The 16,159-nt window shown below is 51.1% G+C and overlaps 1 protein-coding gene across 7 annotated transcripts in view; it reads left to right on the forward strand.

The window, feature by feature from the left end:
• The window catches only part of afdna (afadin, adherens junction formation factor a), a 125,644-nt gene that overhangs the window by 89,367 nt on the left and 20,118 nt on the right, over window positions 1-16,159 (forward strand). For all 7 annotated transcript variants that reach the window (XM_062551558.1, XM_062551563.1, XM_062551564.1 and 4 more), the window contains 2 exons: window positions 14,578-14,643; window positions 15,252-15,325. In XM_062551558.1, the coding sequence (XP_062407542.1) occupies window positions 14,578-14,643; window positions 15,252-15,325 (140 nt within the window). The remainder of the gene's footprint in view (window positions 1-14,577; window positions 14,644-15,251; window positions 15,326-16,159) is intronic.

Below are 16,159 nucleotides of genomic sequence, written 5' to 3' on the forward strand. Positions count from 1 at the left end.
AGGCTTTAACGGGGGAGAGGCGGGGGTGGGGGGGTGCCTTCTCCCCCTGTTATTGCACTTCTATTTTCAGCCCTGAGGTGCTGGTAGTGTGTGTGTGTGTGTGAGTGTGTGTGTATGTATGTGTATGTGTGTATGTATGTGTGTGTGTGTGTGTGTGAGGAGAGGGGAGAGCGAGAGAAGGGAAGGAGTGAAAAGAGGGAGGGGTGGAACGGTCCGGTGAGAGCAGAGGAAGGAGTGGGAGGGGAAACGCAGGAGAGGAGAAGAGAGGAGGAGAGAGGAGAGGAGAGCAGAGTGGAGGAGTGTAATGACATGTTTGCCTGCGCGGGCTGGGCAGCGACACAGCTGGAGTAAAGAGGCGAACGAGCGAGAGCGAACGAGAGCAACGGAGAGCGAGAGCCAGTGAGTGAGTGAAGCGAAGGAAAAGAGGCGGGAGGCGTGGAGCGGAGCGCCCAGAAAGTTTGCTGACCTTCTCGAGAAGACTGGGAGTGTGGAAGTGTGTGTGTGTGTGTGTACGCGCGTCCCTCCCCCCTGATCGGACTCTGCTCTTCAGCCTGGATGCGGAGGTTCCCTGGGAGTGGTTGATCGGACCCGTCTCTCTCCCTCTCTCTCTGTGGATCCTCCATTCATCTGTCTCTTTCTCTGGATCTTCCCATTCGCTCATCCGTCTCTCTCTGGATCCCCCCATTCCCTGCGTGCTGCCCCAGTAGCATGCGCCAGCTGCCTTCCTCCTCCTCCTCCTCCTCCTCGCTCCCCACTACTCCTCTTCAGCGGTGGGACTGAGTGACGGAAAGATCCCGCTCCTCTGCCGAGCTCATCCCTCGCTTCTCCTGTCAGGAAGAAGAGAGAGAGAGCGAGCGAAAGAGGGAGCACGCACGTGTGTGTGTGTGTGAAAGGGCAGCAGCATGTGGTTCTCTGTGGTGGGGCGAAAGGAGCCAGTGCCAGCGGTAAGATAAACTTCTCACACACACACGCACGCACACACACACTGATTACTTAGGTGAAGTACCTTTAGTGGGGAAGAGCATGTGTTTTGGAGGGAGCGGGTTATTGTAACACATCTTGATTGTGTGTGTGTCTGTGTGCTCTGTGTCTGGCATGGCGAGTGTGTACTGGGATACAGAGCTTGTGTGTGAGAGACTGTGTAGGGAGTCCATCAGTGTTTTCCTCTTAGTGCTTTGCTTTGCAGTCCCTGTCTGTCTCTCTGTCTGTCTGTCTGTCTGTCGGACTATCTCAGACTCAGATGAAAGTCCTTCATGGGCATCCACTGACCTGTTTATCACGCCATGGTGCTGGTCTGGGTGTGTGCTGGAGTGTTAGCAGTAGCTCTGTGTGTGCGTGTGTGTGTGTGGTGTGTGTGTGTGCGTGCGTGTTGGAGAGGTGCGATGGAACAGGAGAAACGAGAGAGTTTTGGGAGTTGAAAGGGCGAAGAGATTAAAGGAGGGAAGAAAAACAAGTTTTGGGGACGCGTGTTATTAACGCACCGCTTCAGCTTTCACAGATTCTACTTGAGTGAACTTGTCTCCAGATTCCCTCCTAGCACTTTAATGTGTGTGTGTGTGTGTGTGTGTGTTTGTGTTAATTCCTAAGAGAGCTCAAGTGCTTGTGGGGCCCATTTGGCCTTTTAAGGAAGCTGAGGGTGTGTGTAAGTGGGGATTTTGGCATTTCTGGGAGGTCAGTATGGGGTTGCGTGTGTTTGCCATTTTTTGGATGTTTGTACATTCAAGTCTGTGTTTGCAGGTTTGCGTTGTAAGTGTTTATACGTTTGTACTGTGTATCAGTATCTGTGTCCAAGTGTGTGTGTGTGTGTGTGTGTGTGTGTGTGTGTGTGTGTTTTGGAAGTCAGGGTCAGATTGTTAATCATTGAGCACAGCATGTGAAAGGACTCAGAATCACAAGGTACATTATGGACACCGCCTGCTCTCTCCTCTACTGTAGAAATGAGTTCTAAAATCTGCACACACACACACACACACCATGTGTCATCATAGGAGGCCACTCACAGTTGATTGGCAGATATGGAGATATTTGAGAAAGCAGCGATATTGGGCCAGCACAGAGACTTGCTTCACCACCAGACACACACACACACACACACACACACACACACGTGTGCACTTCCTCCCACACTCACTCATGCTCTTACTCACATAAACATGCACAAACACACACACACACATCTGACTCCGAGACAGGCGGTACCTCGCTTGCACCTTCTCATATTGACGTTCTCCATGGAGTTGGTCAACCGATCCTCCGGCTCTTGGCGCCGACACTGCCAGGTCTCAGGCCCGGTGTAGGGTGTCCCTCCTGGGCTTGTGTTGTAGCCAGGGGTGGGTGTGTGGCCCAGGGCAGCAGCTGTTAACGTTAGCGCCGTTAGCGTGCTCCGTAGGGGATGGCCCAAACACAGCGTTCCAGGAGGAAGTGGCTGAAGGGATATCCTGACCCCCCCCTCCATGTCAAAACACAAGGGAGTCCTGCTTGCATTGTCCCACGTTTCCCCCCTGTAGCTTGAGATGACACAAACAAATGTGCAAACACACACACACATGCACAGGTTTGACTTTGCCGGCATGGCCTCAGCATGCTCACACACACGTGAGGCTAGAGGGTGGACAAACATGTTGTTGTTGTGTTGTTGTTGTTGTTGTGTGTGTATGTTTGTTTTTGTTTGTGTGTTTAGTTAGTGCGGGGGGAGCACAATGCGCTCAGCCACGCCCTCCCAGAGTTCCCACACGGAGAGCAGAAGGACTCCACCCTCCCCTCTCCTACTCCTCGCTCCCACAATGGGAGGATGTGCTCTGCAAACACGAGAGAGAGAGAGAGAGAGAGAGAGGGAGAGAGAGACTGAACAGGAACGGGTGACATAACTTGGAAACCCAAGCAGAATTCCATGCAGTCACCTGTGAGTGGGTTTTGACCCCGTTGGTCCTGTGCGTGCCAACCACGCCGCCTCTCGTCCCTTCGATCCGTCGCTAATGGGTTGGCACGGTCCCGTCAAGCTGTCATCTGTGACCCCTTCCTGTGCTGATTGGGTTTGCCCTTTGTGAATGGGGAGAGATGGACGCCAGTGTAAGACTGGAGATTTAAGGCCTTTTGGGGTCGTTATGTGGTTAGAGAGGAGGAGGGGTGAGTAGCAGCTGACTGGACAGTCGCTCTCGGTCCACTCTCGCCACCGAGGGCGTTGGCCTGAGGTCATCAGGACGTCTGATTGGGTGTTATGAGGACATCATTATGTCATGTTTTGGGGTCGTGATTCACTGGTGATCTCATGCGATGCGGTAGGGATGCTGCAGACAACAGCTCTACAGAGCAGAAGTGTCTGACTACTGTCACGTAGTGTAAATGACACACACACACACACACACACACACACACATAGACGCCACACCCTCACACCGCTCACCATTCTCAGAGGATGGATGACCACCACCCCAACACACACACACACACACACACACAAATGGCATCATACATACTGTAGAAGTCTGAACAGTATCTCCTGTCGCTCCTGTTGAAGCTGGGCTACAAGGCCAAGCCCTAGAAGTCCACCCTGCTGCTCAACAGAACCAGTAAACCCAGTTGGGAATCTGCTGCCAGGTAGGACAGAGCTAACCTGGCTCCGCCTTCCTACGTAGTTCCGCCCAGTTTTCATTTCCCTTCACTGTGTTGTCTGGGTCTGCGGTATATTCGTGGGTTTTCTCAACACAAAAATGTGTCCAATGAGCGAATAGAGAATAGCTGAGAACGATGATGGTGAGGTTGTGCGCTAGTTTGTGCCCTGATCTGGGCTCAGCATAGGGAGTAATAGACTGCAAAGCTGTAAAGCCTTCAGGGGAGTCCCGCTGCACTGGGGTCATTAGTCATTAGGTCCTGGCACGGGTGGTGCTCAGATGCCAGGCTGTGCGGTAGACTTCACGGTGGTCAGCGGGCAACGCACAGCTGGCGGCGGCGGTGCGGTTGGCACTGGGGGTCAGGGGTCATGGGCTTGTGTGTGTGCCTGCAGGCGCTGCGACCGCACGCAGCAGCTCATGCTCTGGCCAGCAGTGTGACCGGAGGAATGCTGTTGGATTTGGACCAGGGTGGGATCGGTCATCTAGGGATGCTGATGGTCATCGCCCCTAGGGGCGTCACCAAGGTGATGGAGGAGTACAGCTGTGTGTGTGTGGGAGGGGGGGGGGGGCAGAAAGGCCAGCAGACAGACGGACTAGACTAGAGGGTGATCTTCTGAGGAAGGAGTTGAAGAGCTTAGGAACGGATAGGTCCTTTTTTGGAAATGTTGTTGCTCCAAAGTTGGACAGACTTTTGCAGTTTGACGTTTCTTTTGAGGGCTTTTGGAGATCTTCCATTTTTGGATGTGTGTGCTGTCAGGATGTCATCAGGAGGCACTCATGTGTTGGCCCAAGAAGGCCTTCTGTTAGACAGCCTGTGGGGGCTATTGTTTTAGAGATGGTTACACACAACCCTGGGCTCAGCTGTGAATATTCCTGTGTGTGTGTGTGTGCACGTGCGTAGTGTGTGTGTGTGTGTGTGTGTGTGTGTGTGTGTGTGTGTGTGTGTGTGCCGCGGACACGTGGCTTGCGTTTGTCATCTTCAGTCATATTCAGGCGTGTAGCACATCTGTGTCACATTAAAAGCCCTAGCCAGGGGCCCCAGCCCTACCGTGTCAACTACCGTATTTATGTCTCCATCTGAGTGTGTGTGTGTGTGTGTGTGTGTGTGTGTGCTGGAGGGAGAGAGGGAGGGAGGGAGGGAGAGAAAGTGTGTGTACGTGAGGGAGAGTGTTTGTGTGTGTGTGTATGTGTGGGAGAGGGTATGGGTGTGTATGTGTGTGTGGGTGAGGGAAAAGGTGTGTGTGTGTGTGTGTGTGAGGGAAAAGGTGTGTGTGTGTGTGTGTGTGTGTGTGTGTGAGATAGTGTGCCACATGTAAGGGGGTGTGGAGCAGGGGGTGTAATGTTTTGGGGAGACGGTGCTGCTGTGCAGCTCCTGACGTAAACCGAGCAACAGATGGATATGGGTGGAGGAGGAGGAGGAGGAGATGGAGGGAGGGATGGATGGATGGATGGATGAAGGAGATGGACGGATGGATGGACGGACAAATAGATGAGTGGATGGATGAAGTAGAGGAAAATGGCTCGGCTAGACCCTCAAACTCAAGCTGCTGAAAGGCTGTTTAGTGGAAAGCCACATGAAGGGTGCAACCACACACACACACACACACACACACACACACACACACACACACACACACACACACACACACACACACACACACACACACACACACACACTCGCAGACAGAGAAAGACTTTGTGTAGCCAGTAGGGCGCAAAAACAGACTGCTTTGTTTGGTCTCATTTAATTCAAGCAAGCAGGGCACAGCATGTCATGCACTGTCCTTCTCACTCTCAGTTTCACACATACACACACACACACACACACACACACACACACACACTGAAGTCATTAAAGTCTTGTGTCACCATAGGAGGCCACTCACAGTTGATTGGCAGATATGGAGTTCATTTGAGAAAGCAGCTATATTGGGCCAGCACAGAGACTTGCTTCACCACCAGACACACACACACACACACACACACACACACACACACACACACACACGCTGGCTGATATTTCCTAGTTCTGTCACTGGGTCAGCCGGCTAGAGTGTGCTGTTCCTGTTCATCACAGAAAGTTCTCACTTTTTGACACAAATGATAAGACTGGCCGATAGTAGTGTTTGTCATCGTGTGTGCGCGTGCGCACACACGCTTTTTGTTTGTTTGAGGTTTTCTGTTACAGTCCATTTTCCTTGCCAGGCCTTCTGCTTGCGTGGCTTGTCTCAGTGTTGATTTTTCTATTAAAAGCCATTTTTCTCTCTCTCACACACACACACACACACACACACACACACACTCACACACTCTCTCAATGTTTCTCTTTGCTCCCCCAGAGCTGTGAACAAATTGGGGCAGAAGAGAGTGTGAGGTCTGGGCCCGTGTGTTACGGCTCTCCTGGGCCCAGACACTTGCACTCGGCTCCCCGAACCCTCCACACCGTTTAACCAGCCAGACAGGAAGTGGGAGATTTAGGGGTCCTGTCCCCACTCTCTCACACACACACACTCACTCACTCACTCACTCACACACACACACACACACACACACACACACATACCATCTGTCTCGCTTAGGCTGCAGACAGAACACTTCTGTTTAGACACAGCCCCCTCTGTGTGTACACACACACACACACACACACACACACACACACACACACACACACTTCCTTTTTTCAGTACAGGCGGTGCAGGGGCAGCCTTTTGAGCTGGGTCCTCGTGCCTTTGCTTCAATTTCCTGACCGAGCAGCGGAGGCTTCCAGAAGCTTCCGCGGGCAGGAAACGGCAGGGTGGGGCGGCTACAGGGGAGCAAGGGCCAGGATCCCACCACACACACACACACACGCACACACGCACACACACACACACACACGCACACAGTCTCAGACACTTCTAACACAATAACATATAGCCTAGGACACTTAAAACATCCTCTGCTGGACACTGTAGATGCTGTGATCCACTTGTGCAACACACCAAGTCTCACTGGCAGGAAAGTTCCACTTGACTCTTGGGATCCTGTGCTTCTCCTCTCAATAGCTTAGTCAAACACACACCCAGCACTGCACACACATAATCCTGCAATAATTCACTCACACACACATTCTTAATTGACAAACAACTGTTGGCAAACTATGAGCAGTATTGTATAGTGTTGAAAACAAATGCTACACTTGGCTAACAGAAGTGTGTGTGTGTGTGTGTGTGTGTGTGTGTGTGTGTGTGTGTGTGTGTTTAATGTCCGTTAAGCTTGGCGTCTGTAACTGGTTCGCTGGAGCTGGTCGACGCATTTAGGAACATTCTATTTCCCAGCAATCTCTGGGGCATTTCGGACCAGGAAGCCGCGGTCAGTTGGAGATGGCACGCTGATGTGGCTAGCACCAGGGCTTTGTTTTCTCGGTTGCCTAGGAACCGCAGCGTAGCCGTGACCCAGCAGGAACCCTGCATCAGGGTGTTAGATGTGTGCAGGCGGTGGGGTGTTTGGGGTATGTGTGTGTGTGTGTGTGTGTGTGTGTGTGCGTGCTCCACCATCTCATTAGAGAAGTCCTGCCAGTAATGGACACACCTCTGTGTGAATGTGCCCAACCCTTCCAACTGATGACTGGACAGAAATACAGTTTGAAGTGGACACACACACACACACACACACACACACACACACACACACACACACACACACACCTACACACCTCAACCAGTGCACATTGACGTATATTTAAATGCTGGCTGAAACCGCAATCGTGCACGTTCTAAAAGTGTTACGCAGATGGAAATTACCTCTTGCGTGTCACAATAGCCAGGTGTTCGCTACTCTCCACTAGTCTTTCACACACGTACACACACACGTGCACACACACGTACACAATCATGCCGTTTGTGTGTGGAGGCAACAGTGGCATAGTGGCCTTGCCACTTGGTGTCTGTTTAGTGTTCAAGCTAACTAGCGCGGTTTGCTTGGGGTCTGACAAAAATGATGGATGCAGTGTGTGTGTGTGTGTGTGTGTGTGTGTGTGTGTGTGTGTGTGTGTGTGTGTGAGAATGGTCTGCATGTAATGGAGTGTTTGTCAACACTCTAGGGACATGTGCGGACATGCTGCAGGACACACACACACATACACACACGGCCACTAATTGTCTCTTTGTGTCGGTTCTGTCTCCAGAGTGTCTGGCTGTAATCAAGGGGTGTTAAGTTTTAAATTGTTGCCCCAGCCCCCCAGCCCGCAGACACACACACACACACACACACACACACACACACACTCCCAAGCAGGCACACAAACTCACACATGCACTCCCACACCCATTCACACCTTTGGTTTATGGTATCCTCCATCTTTCTATAGTCACACGATTCTGTTCCTCTCCACGCATCTTCACCCCCTGATTGTGGCTCGTTGCCTGCAGGTGTTCTGTTAGTAGACCTGGCCTCACGTAGCTCCTCATCCAACACACAGAGACTTGCTCATGAAAATCACTGGCACATCCTGTTTCCTGGAGGAGGCGCCCTTAGACACACACTGCACACACACACACACACACACACACACACACACACACACACACACACACACACACACACACACACACACACACACACACACTTTCTCACAGTATGTCTCATGGCGAGGTTCAAGGCTGATGTGCTGTGGGTTTATTTGAAGTGCTCGAGCCCCCTTGTGGTATTCGAATTTTCCAGTGGTTATCTCTACAAGGCCCTTCTGTGAAGTCTTATTAGCTCTGTGTGTGTGTCTGTCTGTGTGTGTGTCTGTGTCTAGGGACATGTGTGAACACATATGGGCACATTTTGAGAAAGGGAACAGTGTGGACTTGGGGGTGAAAGAGGCGTGTGTGTGTGAGAGAGAGAGAGAGAGAGAGAGAGAGAGAGAGAAAGAAAGAAAGAGAGACTGCTGTAGTAATCAAAGTGACTGTTAAAGCACATCTGAGTCTCATTAATGACTTTTATGGAGAGTTACTGTTTCATGCTCCTCTGCCAACGGCTCACACTTCACAGCTTCTTGGTGCGTGTGTGTGTGTGTGTGTGTGTGTGTGTGTGTGTGTGTGTGTGTGTGTGTGTGTGTGTGTGTGTGTGTGTGTGTGTTGACCTTTGCTTGCGTGACAGACGTTCTGTTTGTGGAAACGGCTTGACATCATGCCATGGTGCTTTGCTCTGGCACAGGTGGCACTGTGTGTGTGTGTGTGTGGGGCGCGCCCATTTCTTGTGCTCTGGTGCTTTCCTTTTAAGTGAAGTGAGGGTCGAGATGAGATCACAGCATCGGAGCGTTCATTTGCTACCTTATTAACACTCTCTAACACACACACACACACACACACACACACACACACACACACACACCAAAACATTCCACACATCACATATGATCTGATTCCCACCCACATGCTATTCTGTGCCCCCCTATCAGGTAGCTCCATCACAGTGATCCTTTCAAGCTCATTAATTACTGCATGAAAAAAGAATTCAGTGTTTGCACAGCGAAACCAACCACGCCTCACCATCTCTCCCTCGTCAATACAGACACACACACACACACACACACACACTCTCTCTGTATATCACAGGAATAGAAGCATGGCATACGAGAGGCCAACAATGGCACACTCCAGCACGCTATATGAGCAACAATGGGTTGGCCTCCTTTTAAGCACACACACACACACACACACACACACACACACACACACACACACACAGAGACACCCGTAAAGAGATAAATAGGTCCGTCTGTTGAGCTCGGTGCCATATTTCTCGATATCATCCGTCCAGGCGTGCTACCTGCTACCTGCTTGTCTCCAGTGAAACGGGATTCCTGCTGGGAGCACGTTGACCCGAGTCATTGTCTTCCGCGACTCCCCAGGGGGGTCTCTGGAATGTCCCTCCCTGCCTGCGTACGCCTTCTCCATTTCAGGGGCCGCTCGAGGTGGGGCCAGCGCTCGCCGTCTGGATAGGAAAAAGTTCCGGAATCGGTAGAACTAGAGTACGTGTCCATGTGCGTGTCCAATCTCAAACACCTGCCTGCCTACCTACCTTTCACCCGCTCGCTGACCAGCAGGGACGTCCCTGAGAGAGGAGTGGACCGAGAGTGGACAAGAGGAGGGTAAAGAACGCCGAGAGTGGACAGTAAGACAGAAGAGGAGAGGAGGGTGATAGTGGACAGAAGGCTGAGAGTGGACAGTAAGACGGAAGACGGGAGGAGGGTGAAAGAGAAGGGTAGGTTTTCGTGCGTGTCTCGTCCTTTTTGTGCTGGATTTGCTGGAGCACATGGAGGAGAATCTTGGGGATCTGCGGGGCTCATGTAAAGGATCTGTCGTTTCGCCGAGATGCCTTTTCAGAAACGTTCCCGAACATTTCTGGGGGTTTGGTTTTCCCTGGCGTTGCGTCGCGCAGCGGTGTCGCGTGACCGGCGGCCGTTGCTCGATCGACGCGTCAGGCCCCTTCGCCGTAGCTGTCGGACGAGAGGCTTCAGGGACGGCCGGCGGTAATGAGAGTGGGCACTTCGGCGCTTGCCCGCCGGTGGCTCCCCGTCAAAAGTGGCATTTCAACCACTGGGGCTCCTCATCCCCTCCGCCACTTCAAAGCAGCATGGCATGTTTTGCTTTGGTTGCTCCTAACGCAGTCCAAATGTTTCTCACGCTATAAATATTTAAGGGTTCGCTGCTCTTGGCCTCGCTATTTTCCTCCCCTTAGAAGTTTGGTGGTCTTCGCATGTAAATCTGCCTGCCCTCTTTTTTAAAATTCAATCTTTTTTTTCTTTCTTTTTTTGGGGGGGGATCAGGGTCTGGGAGAATCCCCCCCAAAAAGAAAGAAAAAATCCTTAACCTTACTCCTCTCTCTCTCTCTCTCTCTCTCTCTCTCTCTCTCTCTCTCTCTCTCTCTCTCTCTCTCTCTCTCTCTCTCTCTCTCTCTCTCACACACACTCTCTCTCTTTCTTTCTCTCTCTCTCTCTCTCTCTCTCTCTCTTTCTCTCTCTCTCTCTCTCTCTAGTCTGGTGGTCGAGATGTGTGATATGCGGGCTGCCGTCAGGTGCTTGCTGGCGGTGCGGTTTGTTGTGCTAGCTGGTGGTTTTGGTGGACGGCTGTGTGCCAGGCGGCTAGCGTGCCGATCTGGATAGCGTGGGTGGGCATTCAGGGGGCCTTATGAGAGAGAGAGAGAGATGAGGAAGATGGAGAGAGCGAGGGATTAGGATGAGCGACTTAGAGATTGAAAGCAGGATGGAAAGAGGGGAAAACTTGCGGAATGAAAGACGTATAGAAAGAACTAAAGAGGGCGAGCGAGCGAGGGAGCGAGAGAATAGGGGTGTAGAGTTTCCCAGGCATATAGCGTTTCCCACTGGCTCAGCCCCAGCTTGGGCTGGATCTCCTCTGCTCAAAGACACCATCAAACTAACCTCCGTCATCTTCTTCCTGCCCACCAAGCCCCTGCAGTGGGCCAGACCCGACCCAACCAGAGCAGACCAGAGCCATCCCTGCAAGCACTGCTGACTCGTCTCCTGCAGATTACTAGCAGATTGGGCTGCCCGTGTCCTCACTCATCTCTCTATCGCTCTGTCTATCTCTATCTATCTATTTCTCTGTCTCTCTTTTCTCTCTCACTCTATCTATCTTTGTCTCTGTCTCTGTCTCTCTCTCTCTCTCACTCATTCACAAGTTGAAGGGATGGGCTGCTAAGGAGTCAAGGGTCCAGAGTTATCTGTGTGTGTATCAACACGGGTGGTGTAATTGACCTGTCGTGTAAGAGCGCGCGTGTTCCTCTCCCTTGTGTCGGCCTTGTTGGTTATGCTGAGACTGAGCCGCCCCTGAAGATGGCCACCTGAGGACTGGCCACGTTGCCTTTGAGAGATCATTCCGGAGGAGGTTGCGTGGCGTATGGCACAGTGCAGTTTGTTGAGGTCAGCTGGGGTTCAGAGTGACTGCTGCTCTGACGTGTGTGTGTGTGTGTGTGTGTGTGTGTGTGTGTGTGTACATGTGCTTGATTGACATGTTCAGCCATTCCCAGTCCTTGGACAGAAGAGGGCAGTTGGGGGCGTTGGCGGTGGGGGGGATGTTACGGGTTAGGGTCTGTCTGCCCAGAATACTGGAATGTGTGAAGACCATGTGGGAGGAAGAGGCCTTCGCGTTCATTCTGACCACACACACACACACACACACACACACACACACACACCATTGCAGCCTGTTCCACTAGAGGAAGCAGGAGCTGGGATGGGACGGGAGACTTGGCTGAATGCTGGCCCTGGTGTTTGCTAAGCCTTTAAACATATAGATGAGAAACAGGAGGAGGCAGGCCCTGGCTAGACTGTGTGCTGTTGGATTGTCAACTTCCATCATGCTGAGGGCCTTCAATGCTGAAGCAGAACAGCTACAGTGAGCTGTTGGGTTTGGATCGTCAAATAGAATCACATGTATTGCCGCATTAAGGGATTGTGTGTGCGTGTGTGTGTGTGTGTGTGTGTGTGTGTGTGTGTGTGTGTGTGTGTGTGTGTGTGTGTGTGAGAGCATAGAACAGGTAAATCAGCATCAATCAGGGAACGCCTCTGTTCAGAAGGTTTGGCAGCAATTTCAGTTTTGAGAGGAATTTAAATTGGCTCAGCAGCTGGTTGTATGTGCCAGAATGTGAAGTAAGTCTTTAGTGCGTGAAGTGTTTTAGATCCCTACCAGGAGTCCAGCTAAGATAAGGCACTGTGTTTTTTCATTCTTATCGGCATCAGTTGACCACAAGAGCACCTCAGGAATTCTGAATATTGTTTTTCTTCAGTGAGATCAGGATATCACAAAACCGACAGGCAGAAAAACTCTTCTTTTTTTTTATTCTACCCTTGAATTATAAGATTTCACTGTCATGGAAGAATGAAACGTTTTACTATCCCACCCAAATATATCTACAGTGTGTGGCTAAAAAGGCTGCCCCTCCCTCCTGCAATCTGACTCATCTAGGCCGGCCATGGCATATAAAATGTGCTATTCACCCTGTGGACTGGTCACTGGTCACTGGTGGCATATATCCCACAGCCCAAACATAATGGTCATGTGATTACACATTGCACTGGTCAGAGCTCTTCTCCGTGCCCACTCTGCTAAGCCACAGCGCTGTTGACATTTTTGTGGAGTGTTTGTTCAGGTGAACGTGATTTTTTGTGGTTGGAGCATCTGGTCCTGTTTTTGCCTCGCTTGCTTGTGTTTTGAGGGAAATACACTGACACACACACACACAGAGAAACATACACACACACACACACATTTATGTTGGTTACTTTGGAAGCGGAGTTATTTGAGTGTGATTTGCCCGCATCTAGCTGTTATGTCCCAGCTGGGTCTTTCTAGGGGGTTTGCAATGCACACAATGCTCCTCGTTTCTCCTGTTCTCGTGCTCTGTCTTTATCCTCTCTGACGTTATTTCTATATCCCTCGCTCTCTCTCTTCTCTTTCTGTTCCTTTGTCTTTATCCTCTCTGACGTTATTTCTCTATCCCCCCCTCTTTCTTCTCTTTCTCTTCCTTCAATGGTAAATCCAGGCATTGTAAAAATGCATGCATGGAAAACAAAAGGAAGTCAAAGCCACAAGCCCTGCTCTCCAAAAACAAGAGACCCAGTAAAACAGCAAGCTAACCATTTATTTTTAAAGCATTCGGCTTGAGGACCTGCTGTTGCCGCTGGTCGGGAGTCGAGGTGAAGTTTATGAGAAAGAACAGGTTCTTGTTTTTTTTTCACGGCACTAAGGTAGCTCAGCAAGAGGCCACAATAGCAAGTCGATCAAATTTCACCCTTGAAGACATGTAAAAAAAAGAAACATCAAACAAGGTTGATGTACGATTGCCTATCTGACCCATTAAGCTTGAAGGAGTGCCACTAAGAGAAGTCACTGGAGAACTGTTAAATGCATATCACAGTCTTCTTTGCAGAACTCCTCACAGTAAAAGATCTCTGAGAGATATTCCTCACGGCTAAAAAGTGCTCTATTGAGATAGACTGTGAAACAGCTGAGGAAATCCATATGGATACCATGACAGGGTGACCAATCCCCCCCCGCCCCCCTCCTCGAGTGAGAGCGAAACACTGACATTTTCATCCATTGACGGTCCGGCTGTGAATGGAGTCATTGTCTGTGTCTGAGACACTCATGAATTGGTTTAAATCAGGCACAGTGGCTGTTTTATACTTTAATTGCCCCGAGTTGGGGGAGGAGAGTGGGGGGGTGCAGGAGAGAGTTCTGCTGCGCTGACTGGGGTACAGTCAGAGAGCCCAGACGACAACGCATCGGCTCAGGTGACCTCTGACCCCTGTGCCCCCCCCAACCCCCCCTCGTCTGGTGTGGGGCGGTGAAGTAATCAGTCGGGGGGTCTCTTGCTGCAGGCGTCCCCAGAGAGAGTGAGGGATCGCCGGGGCTCCCTGCTGAAGGGCTGCTGGTTTCCTCTGGAGCCGGAGGGAGGGAGGGAGGGAGGGAGGGAGGGAGGGAGTGAATGGCTCCTTTCTGCACAGAGGCCTTTGTGTGCCTGTGATTTGTGGAGATGACTGAAGCGAGGCCTGCTGCGGCTGGTCCCCCCCTCTGTGGCTGATGCGATGCCTGCTTTATGAAACTCTGTGTATGTGTGATTAGCCAGTCTGAGGCATGCGTGTGTTTGAGACTTACCGTCAGCAGAAACAAAGTGCTGTCTGAAGTGGATCGCTATGACAATGGTTTTTTGGGTTGTTATTACATGTCCTGAGATGATTTGTGATGGTGTCAGATTTGAGTGTGTGTGTGTGTGTGTGTGTGTGTGTGTGTGTGTGTGTGTGTGTGTGTGTGTGTGACTGACTGAGAGGTCTGCTGGAGTAAGGCCCTACATGGCCAAGTCCAGTGTTCAGGAGCTGTGCTGTTCTTTCCCCGTGGAGTGAGTTTATTACATGAGCGCGATACGCCGGTCAGACCCCTCCATCCTGACCGTCTCTCATTTCCTGTGTCTGCTGCAGGGCGCTGGCCAGGACAAGCTGGGCATCTACATCAAGTCCGTGGTCAAAGGAGGAGCTGCAGACATGGTAAGATTGTGTGTGTGAGACAGAGAGAGTGAGTGAGTGTGTGTGTGTGAGAGAGGGAGAAAGAGAAAGAGTGTGTGTGTGATAGAGAAAATGAGTGACAGTGTGTGTGTGTGTGAGATAGAGAAAGAGTGTGTGTGTGTGTGTGTGAGAGAGAGAAAATGAGTGAGAGTGTGTGTGTGTGTGATAGAGAAAATGAGTGAGTGTGTGTGATAGAGAAAATGAGTGTGTGTGTGAGTGATGTTAGAGGTTATTTTGGACTAAATGAATGCGCGCAGGGCAGCGGCCTGTGCCCTCCCACGCTGTGCCGGTGCCCACAGCAGGCATTGCAACCCTCCGTGCCAGCGGGCCTCAGGAAGCCCTCATGACGTCCTGTCCTGCGCCAGGGCCAGAACAAAGCGCCATAACTCACCAGGAGCCAGTGCGCCATCGCTCAGCTATGCACCGCTACTCCTCTCTGTTTGTTTGCACTTCTGTCTCTTGTGGTTCTCTCGATGGCATTTGTGTGTTGGGTGTCTTGGGCGTTTACGGAATTTGTCTGTTATTTGTCTTGGTTCGTTTCTCACTGTGTGTGTGTGTGTGTGTGTGTGTGTGTGTGTGTGTGTGTGTAGGACGGGCGTCTGGCTGCAGGAGATCAGCTGCTGAGTGTAGATGGCAGAAGTTTGGTTGGTCTCTCCCAAGAAAGGTACTGTACATCCAGCAGCTATGCATTACATGTTCTGTTCAACTCTCTCACATACACACACACACACACACACTATCTCTCTCTCTCTCTCACACACACACACACACACACGCACACACACACTATCTCTCTCTCTCACAGACACACACACACACACACACTACACACTATCTCTCTCTCTCTCACACACTCACACACACACACAAACACTCTCACACACACACACACTCACACACACACGCCCAATTCCATCCAGCCCCAGCTGGTTTCTCCCCCAGATCTGTAATGCGGCTGTAGATGTCCTTCATCTTCTCCGCGTGCTTCCCTGTGTCTCAGCGTAGGTAGCTCCAGCAGACCTGCACTAAGTCACTTAACTCGGGCCCTCCAGCCCTTTCTGCATCATAGCTGGATTAGGGGGGCTAGAACACGCAATATCCTGCTGACTCCCCCCAACACACACACACACACACACACCGCAGCCGCCGTTTGAGCGGAGGCAAGAAAAAAACATACAGATGAAACGACTCAGCCGTGTACAAAAACAAAGAGCTTTTTTTCTTTCTTTTCCTTTTCAAAGAGGCCCTACCTGAGCTAGCGGCGCCGCGCCTTCACGCTAACTCCCATCCGAGAACACACCGTACACACAGACTTAACACAGATCCCTCAAGCACTGCGCATTGACCATACACATACTGTACACACACACACACACACACACACACAAATCTCACACTTGTTTGTTCTCCCTCTCTTGGGCTTAAAGCTTGTTTTCAGCGACGTTCGGGGATTGCCCGTAGCCTTTTCACACTATTCTACTGTGTCAAATAAAGCTCC

This window comes from Sardina pilchardus, chromosome 12 (genome assembly GCF_963854185.1).
Source record: "Sardina pilchardus chromosome 12, fSarPil1.1, whole genome shotgun sequence".
Taxonomy (NCBI): Eukaryota; Metazoa; Chordata; class Actinopteri; order Clupeiformes; family Clupeidae; genus Sardina; species Sardina pilchardus.